The 15,420-nt window shown below is 61.2% G+C and overlaps 1 protein-coding gene and 1 long non-coding RNA gene across 4 annotated transcripts; both read right to left on the bottom strand.

Moving 5' to 3' along the window:
* Positions 1-1,671: 1,671 nt before the first annotated feature.
* On the bottom strand, positions 1,672-4,619 carry LOC134166930 (uncharacterized). Of its 2 annotated transcripts, none has more exons than XR_009966037.1 (4): positions 4,373-4,619; positions 3,129-3,449; positions 2,422-2,521; positions 1,672-2,225 (listed from the first exon to the last, which is right to left on the bottom strand). It is a non-coding gene; the product is annotated as an uncharacterized LOC134166930 (long non-coding RNA). The 2 variants fall into 2 exon arrangements; XR_009966038.1 differs by having other exon boundaries at positions 3,129-3,312.
* A 4,865-nt stretch (positions 4,620-9,484) lies between these two features.
* On the bottom strand, positions 9,485-14,449 carry TLE5 (TLE family member 5, transcriptional modulator). Of its 2 annotated transcripts, none has more exons than XM_062625027.1 (7): positions 14,356-14,449; positions 14,031-14,128; positions 13,014-13,077; positions 11,288-11,332; positions 10,955-11,017; positions 10,202-10,276; positions 9,485-9,729 (listed from the first exon to the last, which is right to left on the bottom strand). In XM_062625027.1, the coding sequence occupies exons 1-7, from the start codon at positions 14,380-14,382 to the stop codon at positions 9,508-9,510; spliced, it is 594 nt and encodes a 197-aa protein (XP_062481011.1). In that variant the 5' UTR covers positions 14,383-14,449; the 3' UTR covers positions 9,485-9,507. The 2 variants fall into 2 exon arrangements, with proteins under 2 accessions (XP_062481011.1, XP_062481012.1); XM_062625028.1 differs by having other exon boundaries at positions 9,485-9,726.
* Positions 14,450-15,420: the final 971 nt, after the last annotated feature.

Genomic DNA, 15,420 nt, shown 5'->3' with positions numbered 1-15,420 from the left:
GGTTGGGGACCCCTGTTCCATGATGGGATGTGATGGGAGCTTCTGTTCCCCCCGCCACAATGGCTCCTGCATTCCAGTTCTATGGGCTTCAAGGGGCAGGGATGCATTGCTCCAGGATGATGTTTCAATCTGAGCTTTGGGCTGGTGCTTAGACAGGAGAAAAGGAATAAAAGAAAGAAATAAAGGAAAATCAATTCTCTGAGCATCCCCAGGGAATTCTGCAGGCAGCTGCACGGAAAATACCTGCAGAGCCCGGCTGCTGCCTGGCAGATGATTCACATCCCACCGAGGGCATGGAGCTGGGTACCAAACACCCAGTGCAGGCATCTCCTTGCTCTCCTTTGGGATGGATGGACCACAAAGGAATCCAGGGCCACATTCCCAGCCCTGCTGCCCACCCGTGGTGCCTACCAGCCTCTGGTCCTTATCCTTGACGGGCATCATGCTCTGATTGGAGAGGATGGATACAGGATTCCCAGGCATCTCCCAGCTGCTGGGTTCCAAGGGGGGATCCTGGGGGAAGAAGAGGTCTCTGGGGAGCAGGAAGCCCATTCCCTCTGCACAAGGGCAGGAATTCCAGCTCCAGCACAGGCAGGGAGCTGAGGAAGGGCCTCTTGGCAGCCCCTCACCAGCATTCCAGAGGCACGGCCACCCACCAGGAATCACACACTCCATTAGGGCTGGGATCTTTATCACCATCATTACACCAAGGAGCAGTTTTAGAGGGGTTGTTATGCACAAGTCCTGGTGTTCCTTCCAGCGCTTGGATTTCCTTGGGAAGTGGCAAAGGACAAAAAAGGAATCAAATCCCAATCACATGCAGTGATTCCAGGGGAGGAAAAGAGATGTCCCCAAACCCAAGAATAGCTGGGGCTGGGATCTGCTGCGGTGGTTGTACTGGGAATGCCTGGAATTCCATGCTGGAATACAGGCAGGAGCTCAGTGTGCTCATATTAAGGCTGCTCTAAGACCAGGCACTGTATGAGACTGTATGGGATACCCTGTGAGCTCTCCTGCAAAGGCAGCTCAGCATCCCTGCCTGTTCCTGCCACCTCCATGTGCACAAGCTGCCAGCCCAGCTCCCTGGGGCTCTCATCCCAGTTTATCAACCTCTCCATATGGGAGAAGGGGCTGAAAAGGGATTGTGAGGCAGAGCCAAGCCTGCGGCTGGCAAAGCTGAGCCCTGGCTGGCACCGCCTTCCACCCGGAGCGCTGCGAGCCGGGATCAGCCTCGGCTGGCATCAATCCGCTCCTGGCGCATGGTCCAGGAGGATGCTCCTGCCCAGAGCCTCATGGTCCAAGGCTGGACCAAGGAGAAGGGGCTGGAAATCACATCCCGTTGTCCATGGGCAGTGTGGATTCTCTGCTGTCTAAGGGGGGATGAGCACATGGGTCCTCCTTGGAGGAACCTCTATCCACTGTGCTTTGGAATCTCTTCCCTGGACGTAGCGGTGGAAGGAATGAGCTATCCACCCATCCGAGACATCCCGAATAACACCTGCCCTATTCCTTAGGAAGCCACCTCCAAAGCCCTGCTTGGAAACCCTCCGAGGCTTTTCACATGGACAACAGCAGGGATCCCCCTCTGGGAGCTCCGGGAAGATGGGCCAGGAGTTTGCTGCAAACCTGGGCACTTGGGGATGGTTTTGCCTCCTATGGATCACATCAACATTGGGAGAGAGCAAACTGGTCCCAGCCTCTTTTCCCCTGGGAAAGGGGATGGAGAGGGATGTGGTACCTTGCGCTCAGCACCGCATCCCTGCTCCACACCGTGGATGTGACTGTAGCCACAGCACCAGGGATTAACCCACCTTATTCTGGGGGGCTTTCCACCCTCCAGCCCTGCCAAGGGGGCAGCTTCGGGCTGTGCCCAGGGGATTTGCTGCTGGAAGCACACCAGGAGCAGCCAGAACAGTCCCTGGAGGAGCCTGCATAGGAGCATCACTGCGGCTGCTGCATCCCTGCCCATTCCCGGTCCATGGAGCCAGCAGCCAGGCTGGGCTGTGGAGTTAACTCAACCCAGGAGCATCCTGAGCGCTGCTTTAATGATGGTTAAATATTGATGCTGTTTGTAAAGCACTCGGTGATCCTGAGAGGAGGCGGCACCCGTCAGGATGAGGGATGAGGAATGACGAGGCACCGCCGGGCTCTGCGTCCTCAATTCCCTTTAGGGGTCCCACAGGGGCTCGAAGCAGCATCTTCCCTTGGCTTCAGGCATCTGATCTCTGCTTGGTGTAAACCTTGGCGAGAGGGGGACCGGGGTGCAGAGATCTAATGAGCTGGATCTGGGAATGCCATTCCCAGTGTCGTTCCCATGCTGGGGACATGGAGGAGCACCAGGAAACAGGGACAGTAGGCAGCAGGATTCCCTCCCCCCCCGTGCACCTCCGGGATGTCTGCCCTGCATCTTCTCCCCCTTACCTCGGTTGTCCCCATCCACGTCCCCTTTTGTGTCCAGTGTCCCCAGAGGGGCAGGAGCCACCTGGGTGCAGATGGCGCTCGGCCTCTTGGCAATCCCTGCCTGCAAGAGGAAGCCGATAGCACCATGGAGGGATGGGAATGGCTCCAAGCCCATCCCATCCCCTCCATCCAATTCCCAGCACCTCTATGGAGGAGCCCAGAGCTCCCACCTCAGTGTAAATCCCTGTGCATCCTGCTGGGATTTCCCAAGCTGCTGCCAAGGGAGGTCCATGCCCAAGCACCCCCCCTCCCAGGCTTTCGGCTCCCCCATCCCCAGCGCATGGGAGGGATCCCGACTCCTGACTCCCTCGGTGGATCCCGGCCAAGCCGAGGTCTGGGAGCTGTCAGTGCTGCCCCATCCCATGTTGGCTTTGTGGGCTGGCAGGGAGGGAGCGGAGCCACCAGCGCTGGCCACGGGCCACCAGCACCGCTTGCTCCCTCCTGCACATCCAACCCAGAGCCAAGGGGGATGCGAATGGATTCAGTCCCCCCCTCCCGGCATCTCCCTGAGCTCCCAAAGCAGGGAATCCCGATCTCATCCCTCTGCTTTGTGTACGGGGGCAACAGCACTCAAGGACACACACAGGGGACCTGCACCCACGCAGAGCCGGGAGCTGGACATGGGATGAGCTCCTCCAAGCCCTTGGCCGTCACCTCAACCTCATCACCTCCTCAAGCACTTCTCACCTCGTGGGCAGAGTCCTGGCTCCGCACGGCTTGGGATATCCCTGGATCCCAGTCCTGGGTGCGGTGCCAGCCCTGGATCCCAAGCCCAGCGCCGGGTCCCAGCCCCAGCGGAGCCGGGAGCGCGTAGGGATGGCAGGAAAGAGCTGTCGGGGCTCCGGGGCCTCTCTCGCCGTTAACAAAAGGAGCAAGCTCGGAGGGGCTGAGCCAGCTGGAGGAACATGGCAGTTGACTTGGCACTTTGTCAGGCACTGCTCCAAACTAATTTCCCTGGCAGCGAGCCCGCGATGACGGGATTGATAACTCTGGAGAGGGAAAGCAAATTAACGCTGGAACAAAAGGGGAAGCAGGAAAAGGGTGAAACCCCCCCCCCGGGCTCCGGGAGAGGGAAAGGGGATTAAGGAGAAAGAAAAGAGAAAGACAATTCCTTTGCCTCTGGGCTCCGGCTCCTGCTGTTTCCTCCAGGCTCACTCCTGCTTCTGGCGCCCCAGGGAGCTGCTTAACACCATAGAATGGGTTTGGGTTGGAAGGGACCTTAAAGCTCCTCCAGCTCCAACCCCTGCCACGGGCAGGGACCCCTTCCACTGGAGCAGCTTGCTCCAAGCCCCTGTGTCCAACCTGCCCTTGAACACTGCCAGGGATGGGGCAGCCACAGCTTCTCTGGGCACCCGGTGCCAGCGCCTCAGCACCCTCCCAGGGAAGAGCTTCTGCCTAAGAGCTCATCTCAGTCTCCCCTCGGGCAGGTTCAAGCCATTCCCCTTGGCCTGTCCCTACAGGCCCTTGTCCCAAGCCCCTCTCCAGGTTTCCTGCAGCCCCTTTAGGCACTGGAGCTGCTCTAAGGTCTCTTGCCCAAACCATGGTGTTGTCACCTTTGGGGGACCCAAATCCGTGCGGCTTTGGGTCCCCATTCCTGCTGTGTGTCCCCCCCCCCTCATGTCAACCTTCACCCAGCTCAATGGACAGCACAAACTGGGGTGGTTTCCCCTTGGGACCCTCACTCAGGACCTGCCACCCCAATTCCCAGCTTCACACCACCCCTCTGCCCATTCCCTCACACCAGAGCCCCCTTCTCCAAGCTCTCCTGCCCCAGTTCTCCCTCTGTGCTGAGCCCCATGAGCCCCATCCTGCCCGAACACCCCATTCTCTGGAAGTCCCCCGGTCACCCCATCCCTTGCTTCCACCCAAATGGGGGTCCTCCACCCGCAGCTCCGCTCCCCCCGCCCCTCACCCGTTGCATTGAGCCTGCAGGGACTGAAATTCCTCATTGATGCTCTCACAGCTTCCCAGGACCGGGAATTCGACGGGATTGAAGCTGCGCCTCCACCATCTCCAGGCTCCCTCCTGCTCCCGGTATGTACCGGGAGCCATCCCTATGGGAACACCCCGAGTGCCCCGGTCCCCGGAGCTCCACGGGCCATACCGGACACCGCGGGCGGGTGGGGGCAGCCCGGGAGCCGTGACCGAACGGAACCGACCGGGCTCTGTTCGCCTTCCTCCTCGCACCGGCACCACCTCTCCCGCCTGTCCGGAGCGGAGCCGGAGCGGGAGCATCCGTATCCCCCGGGAGCGGCACCGGCAGCCGGCGGGGGCACGGGGACCACAACCGAGCCGGGGACCCAGGGCTTTGGACCGGGGGGGAGCACCGGGACAGGGACCGGGACTGGGACTGGGACCGGGACTGGGACCGGGACTGGGACAGGGACCGGGACCGGGACCGGGTCTGTGGGTGGGACCGGTACTGGGACCGGGACTGGCACTGGGACCGGGACCATGACTGGGACTGGGACCGGTGCTGGGACTGGGACCATGACTGGGACCGGGACTGGGACAGGGACTGGGACCGGGACTGGGACCGGGACCGGTGCTGGGACTGGGACCATGACTGGGACGGGGACTGGGTCTGTGAGTGGGATCGGTACTGGGACCGGGACCGCCACTGGGACCGGGACCATGACTGGGACCGGGACTGGGACAGGTACTGGGACTGGGACCGGTACTGGGAGTGGGAGTGGGAGCGGGACCGGGACCGGGACCGGCCCTGCGGGGATGTGGGAGGGGCCTCGTCTGTTGTGGGCGGGACCTCATCGGATGTGGGCGGGGCTTCACTGTGTGTGGGCGTGGCCCCGGTCGCCCCCCCTGTCGTCCCCCCCGGTACCTTAATCATCTTCACGGCCCTCATCAGCGACGGCCGCTCCTGCCATTGGCTGCCTCTGCAGCAGCGCTAACCAATCGCCCTGCGGCGTTCCCACATGGGCTCGTGACGCCTCACCCAGGGAAGCCCAATGAGAAGCGAGCGGAGGCACCGCGGGGCACGCTGGGAGTTGTAGTTCTCTGCCGGTGGCTCCGGGGGCCGCCGCCTCTGCCCCGGGTCCTGCTGCCCGGTGCCGCCGGGGCCCTCGGGGCTGGAGCCGGTTCCTTGCTGCGGGCCCGGAGCGGCGGGGCCGGGACCCCGGTGCCCGGGGGGGGGGGGCGGAGCGAGTGAACTACGGTGCCCACAAGACCTTGCGGCTGCCACTCAAAGTAACGTGGGGCGGTGGAGCCCGGCGGAGGCTCCGGGGTCCAACCGGACCCACACGGTCCCAAGCGGGCAACGGGACCGTCTCCATCCCCATTGCGTTCCCTGTGCGTGGCATCCCCAAGCTCCAGCGCTATCACCTCCGTGTTACCCGCCCTAGAGCTCTGTTTTAAGTGGGTTTCCCCGCACCGGGTTGGGTTTTATATGAGGAAAGCGGGTTTATTCCCAAGCTGGAGCCATTCCGGCTCGTGTTTCGAGGGAAGGAGACGCTGCAATGGTGGTTCCCTGCCCCGAGCTCCAGGTGAACCCGGAATGATGGAAGCCGCACACGTCTTCATCACCCTCCGTTAATGATTGACGGGGGCCCTGGAGCGGGACGGGCTCTAACCCAGAGGTGAATGCGCTGGGGTTGAGGAGGAAGGAGCCAGGGTTAACCCCTTGCAGCCCCAGGCTGCAGCGAAGGGAGCGGGTCCCGCTCCTCCCTCGGGATACAGGATGCTCGGCCCCCGGGCTCCGCCGCTCCCTTGTGCCCCAAAGGATGCGGGTGTTTGAAATCGCTGCCAGGAGCGAGAGGCGAGGGCTGGAAACAGCCCCTGCTGCTGATAACCAACCCAAAGCCCAGGCTTCGGGATGCCCGGAAGCGCCGTTTGAACCCAGAGCCAAGGAAAACAGGGATCAGCCCCGAGGATTCCACCTCTCGGGTGCTTCCTGGGGCACTGGGACACCGCACCTCCTGCCCTGAGCTCTGTGCTGCGGGGCCAGGAGATGACCGCGATGCTTCTAACCCATCCTGTTTCCAGCTTGAATGAGGAGCCTTGAACTCGCTGGAGCTCAGTTCCTGGCACCAGCATCAATGTCCCTGGGCATTTACACCAGCAGCTGGCACAAACAGGAGCCTTCTTCTGGCTGGAGCCTGGCCCGGAATGAACACGAGCTGGGAAAGGAAAGGCAGGGAAGGGATTGGCAGCGAGGCAGCAAGAGCCGAGCCAAAGCTGTCCAGGGACCGAACCCAGGTCCCAGCCTGGGTCTCCCCATCACCACTGGGGGGGACAGCACCCACAGAAGGGACACGGGAGCCCTTGGAGCAGGGGGTGGTCTCTGGCTCTGCCTTCGATCCGGGTGTTGGCTCCTGTTTGCACTTCCCAGCTCTGAGTGGGCTTGAATTATTGATGCCTCTTTTAGCTTTTATCTGGCGCTGGCTGCCGGCAGGGGCTCGGCGTTCCTGCATTAGTGATGGATTGGGAAGGAGGCCCCCGCTCCGCAGCATTCCTGGCTCGCAGGCTCGGCCATTGTCTCAAGGAAAGCTGAAAACTGAGGAGGGTGGGAGCGGGAGGGGGATGCGGTGGGGTCTGTCCTATGGGATAGGAACCTCCTTCACTCAGGGAAGAGCCGGCACCGGCTCCCCTCGGATGCAGGTTGATGACCCCTCAGACAGGTGGAAAAGACGGGAATGAGCAGAGGTTTGCCAAGCCCAGGGCAGCTGGAAGCAGGAATTGGTGTCAAACGCAGGCTAAACGCTGGGCTGCTCTGTGGGATGCTGATGGCCGGGGTCCTGCCCTCCACAACCGGTGGGACGCTGTCACTGGCTTCTTCTCCATCCCCATTCAATGAGCCAAGGTTTTGCCGTGTGTTTCCAAGGCTCCCGGTGCCAGGAGAGCTGATTCCCAGCCCTCTTCCCGTCCTGTATCCCACACAAGGATCAAGAGTTTCTCTGCAGGAACCAGGCTGAAAGCACCCAGAGAACAGCTTTGGAGAACCCACATCACCCACCAGCACCAAGCGCTTATTCCCAGTTCTCCCATAGGAAACAGCCAGAGCAGGGGCAGGAGCAGCCCCAGCCCAAAGGGTTCCCATCGGGAACCTGCTCACCCAGCACCAGTGAGGCCCTCGGAGCAGCCGCAGGACCATGGGATCCGGATTGGATCATGTGGTTGAGGCGGGATAACGGGAGCGTTGTCCATAGCCTCTGTAACCCATCCAAAGCCACAGCAGGGCTGTGCCAGGCCTGGATTGAGCCTCCCACCATTCCCTCCATGCTCACTTTGCACCAGGGAAGGTGTTGCAGGTGTTTGCGCACCTCACTCCATAGACCCACAGCATCACCCCAGGGACAGAGCCTGCCCCAGGCCTGAGCTGGTTCAGCGAATCCCAGCAAATCCCATTAAATCCCAACCTCGGGGCTTATCCTGATGCATGCACGGTGGCCACTGCTCCCCTTCTGGCTCTCACCAGGATCCCATTGGTGTCACTGAGATCCCTGCAATGGTTCCTTCCCAAGTGAAAGATCTTTTCCCACTCCCATCTGGCTTGGGAGATGCACGGGGATGATGTTACCAGGCTCTAATGATGGAGAACCATTTCCATCACAGCAATCCCAGCCTCAGGGCACCATGGGTCAGATATTCCAGAGGGGCCTCAGCATCCACAGGGAAAATGAACCCGCGGAGCAGAGCTGGGCAGCCCATAGGGCCCATTCCATGAGTTACCAAAGCACAGTGCTCCTGCTCCAGCCTTCCTCACTTTCCATCCGGAGAACTCCAGGTCCCTTTTGCCATCACCCGCTTTCCCTTTGCTCTCCAGCTTGTTCTGGCTATGCCCAGGGATTCCTCCTTGCCATGGCTCTGTCAGAGTCCAGCCAAAGCCCTAGCATGGGCACAGAGCTCCATGAGGATGCCTGTAGCATTCCAGAGCGGGATGCAGGCAATGGAGATGCGCCTTGCTCTGAAGCCAGAACCAGAGGTACCAACTTAACCCCCCTCCTATGGCGACTTCAAGGCCAAGTTCCGGGGTTCCTGCTCTCCCACTGCCATTCCCATGCGGAGGAGCAGGAAACCCCTCAAAGCCACCCCACAGGTGACAAGAAAGCAGAGCTTTAACCAACCTTCTTATTTCTTTATTTGAAAGGCACAGCTTGTACGTCCTCGATACAGCATCTTCAGGTTCCTCTTATTACAGGTGATGAAACACAAAAAGCAAACCGAGATCTTCCTAAAGGACTATATACAAACCCCAGGCCCTCACCTCAGCTAATTCTTCCCTCTGGTTTCGTTCCATTGGTGGGGTGTTTAGAAGAGACGTTAGCGCACGGAGACCAGAACAGAGAAAAGCCACTGCATCCTCTACACAGGGATGGGGAGGAAGGACCAGGATGGGCTCTGGCTCTGCCTGCCCCCATCACCCTGAGCCCCCCCCCCGCCCCAAGCTGGGTGCTGTTCCCAAAGGGAAGCGGGTGGTGGAGGCTCCATCACCAGCCCCGAGGCCAAGGAGCAATCCCATGGGAACGGTTAAAAACAGATAACATGCAGAACAGCAAGGTGCCGGCCTGGAGTTAGTGCAGGAGGAGCATGGGGTGGAGGGGGAGCGATGCGACGAGATCAAGAGCGCTTGGGCAAGGAGGAGATGGGATCGGGGCAGGGAATTGTGCAGCTCAAGGGGCAGCTTTAAATACCACGGAGGAGAGAGAGCAGAGGGGAGCCACTGAGGAGCAGGGATGTGGCCCCGGAGCAGCCCAAGCCAGGCTGCGGCTTGGGAACAGGGATAAGGGAAGCCAGGCTGGGCGCAGGGGGAGAGCACGATCGGCCACACGGTCACTGCTACGGCGCTTGCGGAGCAGCCCGGCTGCAGGGATGGGGATGGGGGACATCATCCCCCAGGCTCTGCTTCCAATGGGAACAGGCCTGGAAAAGCTGCCACCAACACCCCCCCCCCTTCCCCTTTCCCCAGCTTCTGCTGCACAGCAACTAGAGAGAGATACTGCATCTTGCATTAACCCGCCTCCCCCCCCACCACCCCACAACCAACCCCCCCCAACACCCCAACCCCGGCTGCCCCCCCTTCCCCAGGTCGCTCTAATCCGACTTCTCCCCATCGTCGTCTTGGTGGGCGTCCCCGTCGTGGCCGTTCTTGTCCTCCTTGGAGAGATGAGCTTGGGAGCCCAGGGCCGAGAGCGAGAGCAGCCCCGTGCCAGCGCTGACAGCCGGGAGCGCCGGCGGCTGCAGCCCCACGGGCAGCGGGGTCAGGGGCAGAGCGAGGGCTTGGAGCTGCGAGAGCTGATGGGCTTGAAGCTGCTGCTGTAGGGAACGAGGGGCAAGGCAGGGAGACAGCAGAGGGGCATCGTCATTTGGGAGCGCACTCGGAGGCAGGGATGGGGATGCTAAAGGGAGGCTGAGCCAGGCTGGAAGCTCATTCAGGGGCCTGGCGGGTAGCAGAGCCTCCAGGGAGAAGGGGAAAAAAGAGATTCCCGAGGCTTTGGAGCAGCAGGACACAGCCACGAGCCCGCAGGACATCTGGCCTCGGTGCTCCAAGGATGCAGTTAAAGCCCTCGGGAACAGATGGTGCTTGCAATCCCAAAGCTCCTCTCCTTGCATCCCGCTGGGATGGAGGTGCCCACATCGGAAAACACCGGCTCAGCGCATCCCTTCCTCATCCATGCACGTGGAGCAGCCCGTTCCCAGCTCCCACCTGCCCTGCCCAGCTCCGTCCCAGAGGCCAAAGGCACCGATTCCCATCCCTCCAAACCCGAGCTAAACATGCATCACGTACACGGATGATGGAGTTCAGTTCTGGTGCTGTGACCTGCTTGGCCCGTTCAATGGCTCCCAGGACTTGCTGCTGATGCTGCAAGCGAGGAGAAAACAGAGGGATTCGGGAGCAGTTCCAGTGGGAACAGGGAAGGAGAACCCAGGTCTGACACACACAAGGTGATGCAGAGCAAACAGTGAGCCCTAAACCCAGCAGCTCTTGGGAAGCTCCCGACTCCTTGGGACACATCCTGGGTGCAGGCAGGAAAAGCAGCTCTAGCACACAATCTAAAGGGCAACTGCCCTTGCTCATCTGGGAGCACACGGTCTCCAAGCTCCAGGCCTGTCCATCACACTCCAACAAGTGGGTTCTGCTTCCCAACAAGTGGGTTCTGCTCCCCAACAAGTGGGTTCTGCTTCCCAACAAGTGGGTTCTGCTCCCCAACAAGTGGGCTCTGCTCCCCAACAAGTGGGCTCTGCTCCCCAACAAGTGGGTTCCGCTTCCCAACAAGTGGATTTTTGCTTCCCAATTTGGCAGCAGGACAGGGCTGGGGAAGGGTTTGCATTAAGATGCAAAAGGCTTCGTTGTGGCTTTGCTGTCAGGCGGCTCTGATGGGATCCGCAAGCCACTGCGTCCTTCCCAAGCACAGGAAAACCACAGCCTGGCCCCAGCCCTGGAGCTGCTCAAAAGCCTCCAGGCCTTGAATCCGTCCCCATGCAGGGCTGAGAGCAAGGGACGTGGTTTCCCATCCCAAACCCAAGGCCCAGGACTCACCTCTTGGGACAGGTAGGGCAGGACCTGAGCGCAGATCCCATTTAGCCTCTTGACGATTTCAGCCTGGAAGGTGGCAGGAGCAGAGAGGAAAAGCATCAGGAGATGCTCAGCACCGCCTGCCCCAACTTCCCCATCCCCACAAGCTGTGGCTGCCCCATCCCTGGCAGTGTCCAAGGCCAGGCTGGACACAGAGGCTTGGAGCAAGCTGCTCTAGTGGAAGGGGTCCCTTCCTCCAGTTGGATACCCCTGGAGTGACTGAGGGCAAAGCAGAGCAGCCAATTCCCCCCCCCTTCCCCTTGGAATTCAAGCACTTGGAAACACCTCTACCCCTACCTGTTTGTGCATTTCAATATTGAGCCCGTAGGACATCTCATAGTACTGCAGAACAGGAGAGAGCAAGAGAAACTGTTAAATCTCCACCAGGTAAAGCAGCTCCATAGAGCACTGCTGGGAACTGCTACTGCTTCCCCAAGCAAGGTCTGCTACAAAGGCTGGGCAAGGCTCAGGGCTCCACAGACTTCCATATCCACAGCCAAAAGAGGCAGCTGGACTCCATGAGCTCTGCCTGGCCAACATCCTAAAGCCCACGTGGCTGCTCCAGCAGCAAACGGAAGGGATCACAACCGGGCTTCACAAGTACAAGCAGCACATCCAGCTGCACACAGCTCCGGATGCTTGGGAAGAAGCCCTATGGAACCCCCCTCACCCCAAACCACACCACCCAGACCCCCCTCCCTGCACAGCAGCAACATGCGGCTCCAGAGCAATCTCTTGGCAGGAGAAGCTAATTCCTGACCCCTGGAAGAAGCTGGTTGAAGGCTGATGCTTGAGAGTGTTTCAACGTCTCCTCCCTTAGCCTGCAGGCTGCAAGCCTGGTGCTTCCAAAGGGAAGGAAAACCCCACGTTTCATTCGAGGAGAAGGATGCTGCTGGATTGGTACTGATGCCACAAGCCTGGAAGCGCCTGGTTCGGCATCTCCCTGATCCCAGCCTGCTCTCACCCCACTGCTGGCTCTCTCCAGGCCTCTTTGCATCATCCTGGAGACTGAGCAGGAAGCAGGAGCCCGACCCCCTAATTGTGACTTCTTCACCAGGCAGAGCAGCTGGAGCAGGATCCCTCCTCTCCGCTTCCCGTCATTCCCTGGGATGGGAAACGGCGGCTCCGGCTCAGCCCCGCAGGATGAGGCAGGAGCTGCTGCACCTGCAGAGCCGCCAGCACTGCACACGGAGCTGCAGCCCCTTCCCTTCTGCTGCTGCTGGTACCCGAGCCCATGCTGGGGACTCCCCACCGGCGCTCAGCCCCACCTGAGCTGAGCATCCATGCGAGGCCCAGGGGCGATCGCCTCCCTGTTAATCCACAAGGAAAGCCGTGACCTCTTCTCCTCATCTCCAGCCCCAAGCACTCTTTGGTCCCCATAGCCCGAGTCCAGCCATGCAGGAGGATGGAAGGACCAACTCCCTCATTCCTGGTTTGCCGGTCCTAACACCGCTCCAAAGAGCATCTTTCTACACCTTATCTCTTCCTTCCAGCAGCAAGTGGGCACCAGCTCATCCCTATGGATGGTACCACACCTCCTGGGAGCTACTTGATGGGAACAGAGCAGCCTGGCATCCCTCCCTCTCCTACAAGGGCTCTTCCATGCACAGGAGCACAGAGGTGTTACCTGCCTGCAGGAATACAGCCCTTTCCTGGCAGATTTATCCTTGGATCATGGCTAATCCTTACCACACCTTATCAAACACAGGCCACGACGAACCTGGAGCCCCCGGACCTGCAGCTCCTTCTGCAGGTGCTTGCGTGCTCTCACTTCCCCCAGCCCATAGGGACTAAGGCCAAGGACCCCCTCCCAGCACCATCATGGAGCAGTCAACTTCCTTGTGTGCTTCCCTGCACTTCAACCCCACAAAACACAGGGAAAGCCCCATTTGGAGCCAAGTCAGACCTCACAACCTGGAACTCCACCAGGCAAAGGCTCCGTGCCCATGTGGACACAGGCACCCGCATCCCGCTGTGTGTCGTGTCCCCCCCCCATACCCATAGCACCGGGGCCGGTCCTCACCATGACGTAGTGACGCTGCATCTCGGATTTCTCACTGGCCAGTTTGTCACATTCCAATTTCAAGCTGGAAAAGCCAGAAAACAGTCAGGAACCCAGAGCCAGGAGGCGAGAGGCATTGATGGCCACAGAGCAGCTGCTTCCTGGCTGCTCTATGGGGTGGGCAGAGGCAGGCTGTGCCCGCGATGCTCCCACTACAGCCCCACTAAGATGAGCTCAGGAGAAGCAGCACGAGGTTATCCACAGCCGGACACCATCCTCTCCCTCCCCATTCCAAGCAAATCCAGTGGTGAGAAGCAGAAAGCTGGGCACAAGCCAGCCCAGGAAGGGGTTTGCCTTTCCTCAACTGGCAGCTGGGGACAGCTTCTGGCACGGGCTTGCCTGCAGCACTCAAAGGGATGCTCCGGTCCAACTTCCAAAGCAAAGGCAGATCCGTTTGGGAATGGTGGGAGGGATCCATCCACGAGAAAGGATTCCCCCCCCCCCCCCCCCCCCCTTCTTCACACCCTTCAGGAAAGTGCTGCTGCTCCCAATGTTTTATGAGGCTCAGGCCGGGGTTTTCTGTTTCCAACAAGAAACAGCTTCACCTACACAAAACCTGCTTCTTCCCGAGCGGATTAAGTCCAGGAAGGTGGAGCGGGGAAGGGGGGTGTGTGGGCTAGCCTTCCCTTTCCAGCGGGAATGCTCCTTAGGCTCCTCCACTGGCCCTGGGAACACCAGGAAACAGCCATTTCCCAGCAGTTTCAGTGCTGGAATGACACACCGCGGCAGAGCCGGTTGCGGGTCAGCAGCGGGATTCCCACACACATTCCCCCCCCCACTTCCCCCAGGAGAGCGTTTGGATCCAAACGCTCCCTCGCAGCACCGGGAATGGCAGCCAGGGAGGAGAGCCTGGGCCGAGGATGCCGAGGGGAGGATGCTCGCTCTCCCGGTGCGGATGCGCTTGACCCCGTGCTACGGGCGCCGCTCCCGCATCCCGCAGACACCGGGGCAGAGCGGAGCGGTGCGGAGGGCACGTACCTGTGGTACTGGGCCTGCAGGAGCTGGAACTCGTCCTTGATGCGGTCGCAGGAGTCGGAGGTCGTGAACTTGAGCTGCTGCGGCAGGTGAGAGGAGCCCTGCAACGACCGGACACGGCGTTCAGCGCCGGGGGCCGCACCGACGGACCCCCCCCATCCCCTCCATCCATCCCCACATCCCCGCCCCGCGCTCAGGCCCGCAACGCGCCCAAGGTCACCGATGGGGCCTCCCCATCGCTACCGGGCTATGGGGCGACCCCCGAGGGGTTCCCGTTGCTCCCCCCCCCCCACCACCACTAAACCCACCCCGGTGCCCGGCCCCGTACCGAGTGCCGGCTTTGTGGAAACATCATGTCAGGCTGCGGAGCGGCCCGGTCCCGCTCCCCGCTCCCCGCCCCGTTGGCCCCGGTGTCCGCTCAGCTCCGCTCCGCTCCGCTCCGCTCCCCTCCCCTCCGCCGCCTTTGTCCGCGCCGGGCCCGCGGCCGCCCCGGCCGCGCCGTTCGCCCCTCGCCGCTCCCGCCGCCGGCGCCTATTGTCTAATGGCGGCTGCGGCTCCGGCTCCGTCCTGCGGCTGCTCGGCACCACCTGCAGCCGCCGCCGCCTCCCCGGCCCGGGCGGGCCCACGGCCGCTCCCGCCCCCGTCGGTCCCCGCCCCCGTCGCGGCACCGGCACCGGGGCCGCGCAACCGGACGGGGCCTTTTTCCCCCCCCCTCCGCTCCCGCAGCTCCCCGGGTCCTTCCTCGCCGCCGGGGTCGGGGCTCTGTCCCGCTGAGCCCTCCCCACCTCCACCAAGGCCTTGGGGCTGCCCCACAGCCGGGTGATGCTGGGATGGAGCGGGGTTACCGGTACCGGTACCGTTGGGCCAACCAGGGGAGAGAATCGCGGTGCCTGCATCCCGGCATCGTTAAAGGGAAGGGGAAGCTTCAGTGTTAATGGAGCCGCTGCTCCGGTTCCTCAAATCCTGGTGTGACACCGTAGGACTTGAACTGTTCCATGCGGGAAACACCATCCGAGGCGGCTGGGAATCCATCTGCAACCGGCCCCAAGCAAACCTCGCGTCTCCCAACAGAGAACGTCCTGCTCTGGAGGCCAAACTCTGCCCTAAACCCGCTGCCTGAGGAGCGCTTGGTGTCCTGGGGGATCAACCGCATCCCTATGGAGAGCAGGGAGCTGGGGATTTAGCCACAGAGTCATTGCTGGAAGGACTTCGTGGCCTCCTTCAAGCCACGCACACAACCGGGGCAGAGCTGAGGCAGGATTGGATCCTTGGACACCAGCCTGGGAATAATGGGCAGGAAGTGGGTTGGCGCATGGGGAGATGCTCAGCACCTCTCCTGGTTCAGAAGCACCCCCAGTTGTGGTGCTGGTGGCCTGGCCTGGCCTCAACATTA

The sequence above is a fragment of the Pezoporus occidentalis genome, unplaced genomic scaffold (assembly GCF_034315485.1).
Source record: "Pezoporus occidentalis ecotype Australia unplaced genomic scaffold, CSIRO_AGI_Poc_V1 ctg276, whole genome shotgun sequence".
Lineage (NCBI taxonomy): Eukaryota > Metazoa > Chordata > Aves > Psittaciformes > Psittacidae > Pezoporus > Pezoporus occidentalis.
This window is presented reverse-complemented; position numbering and strand designations above follow the sequence as displayed.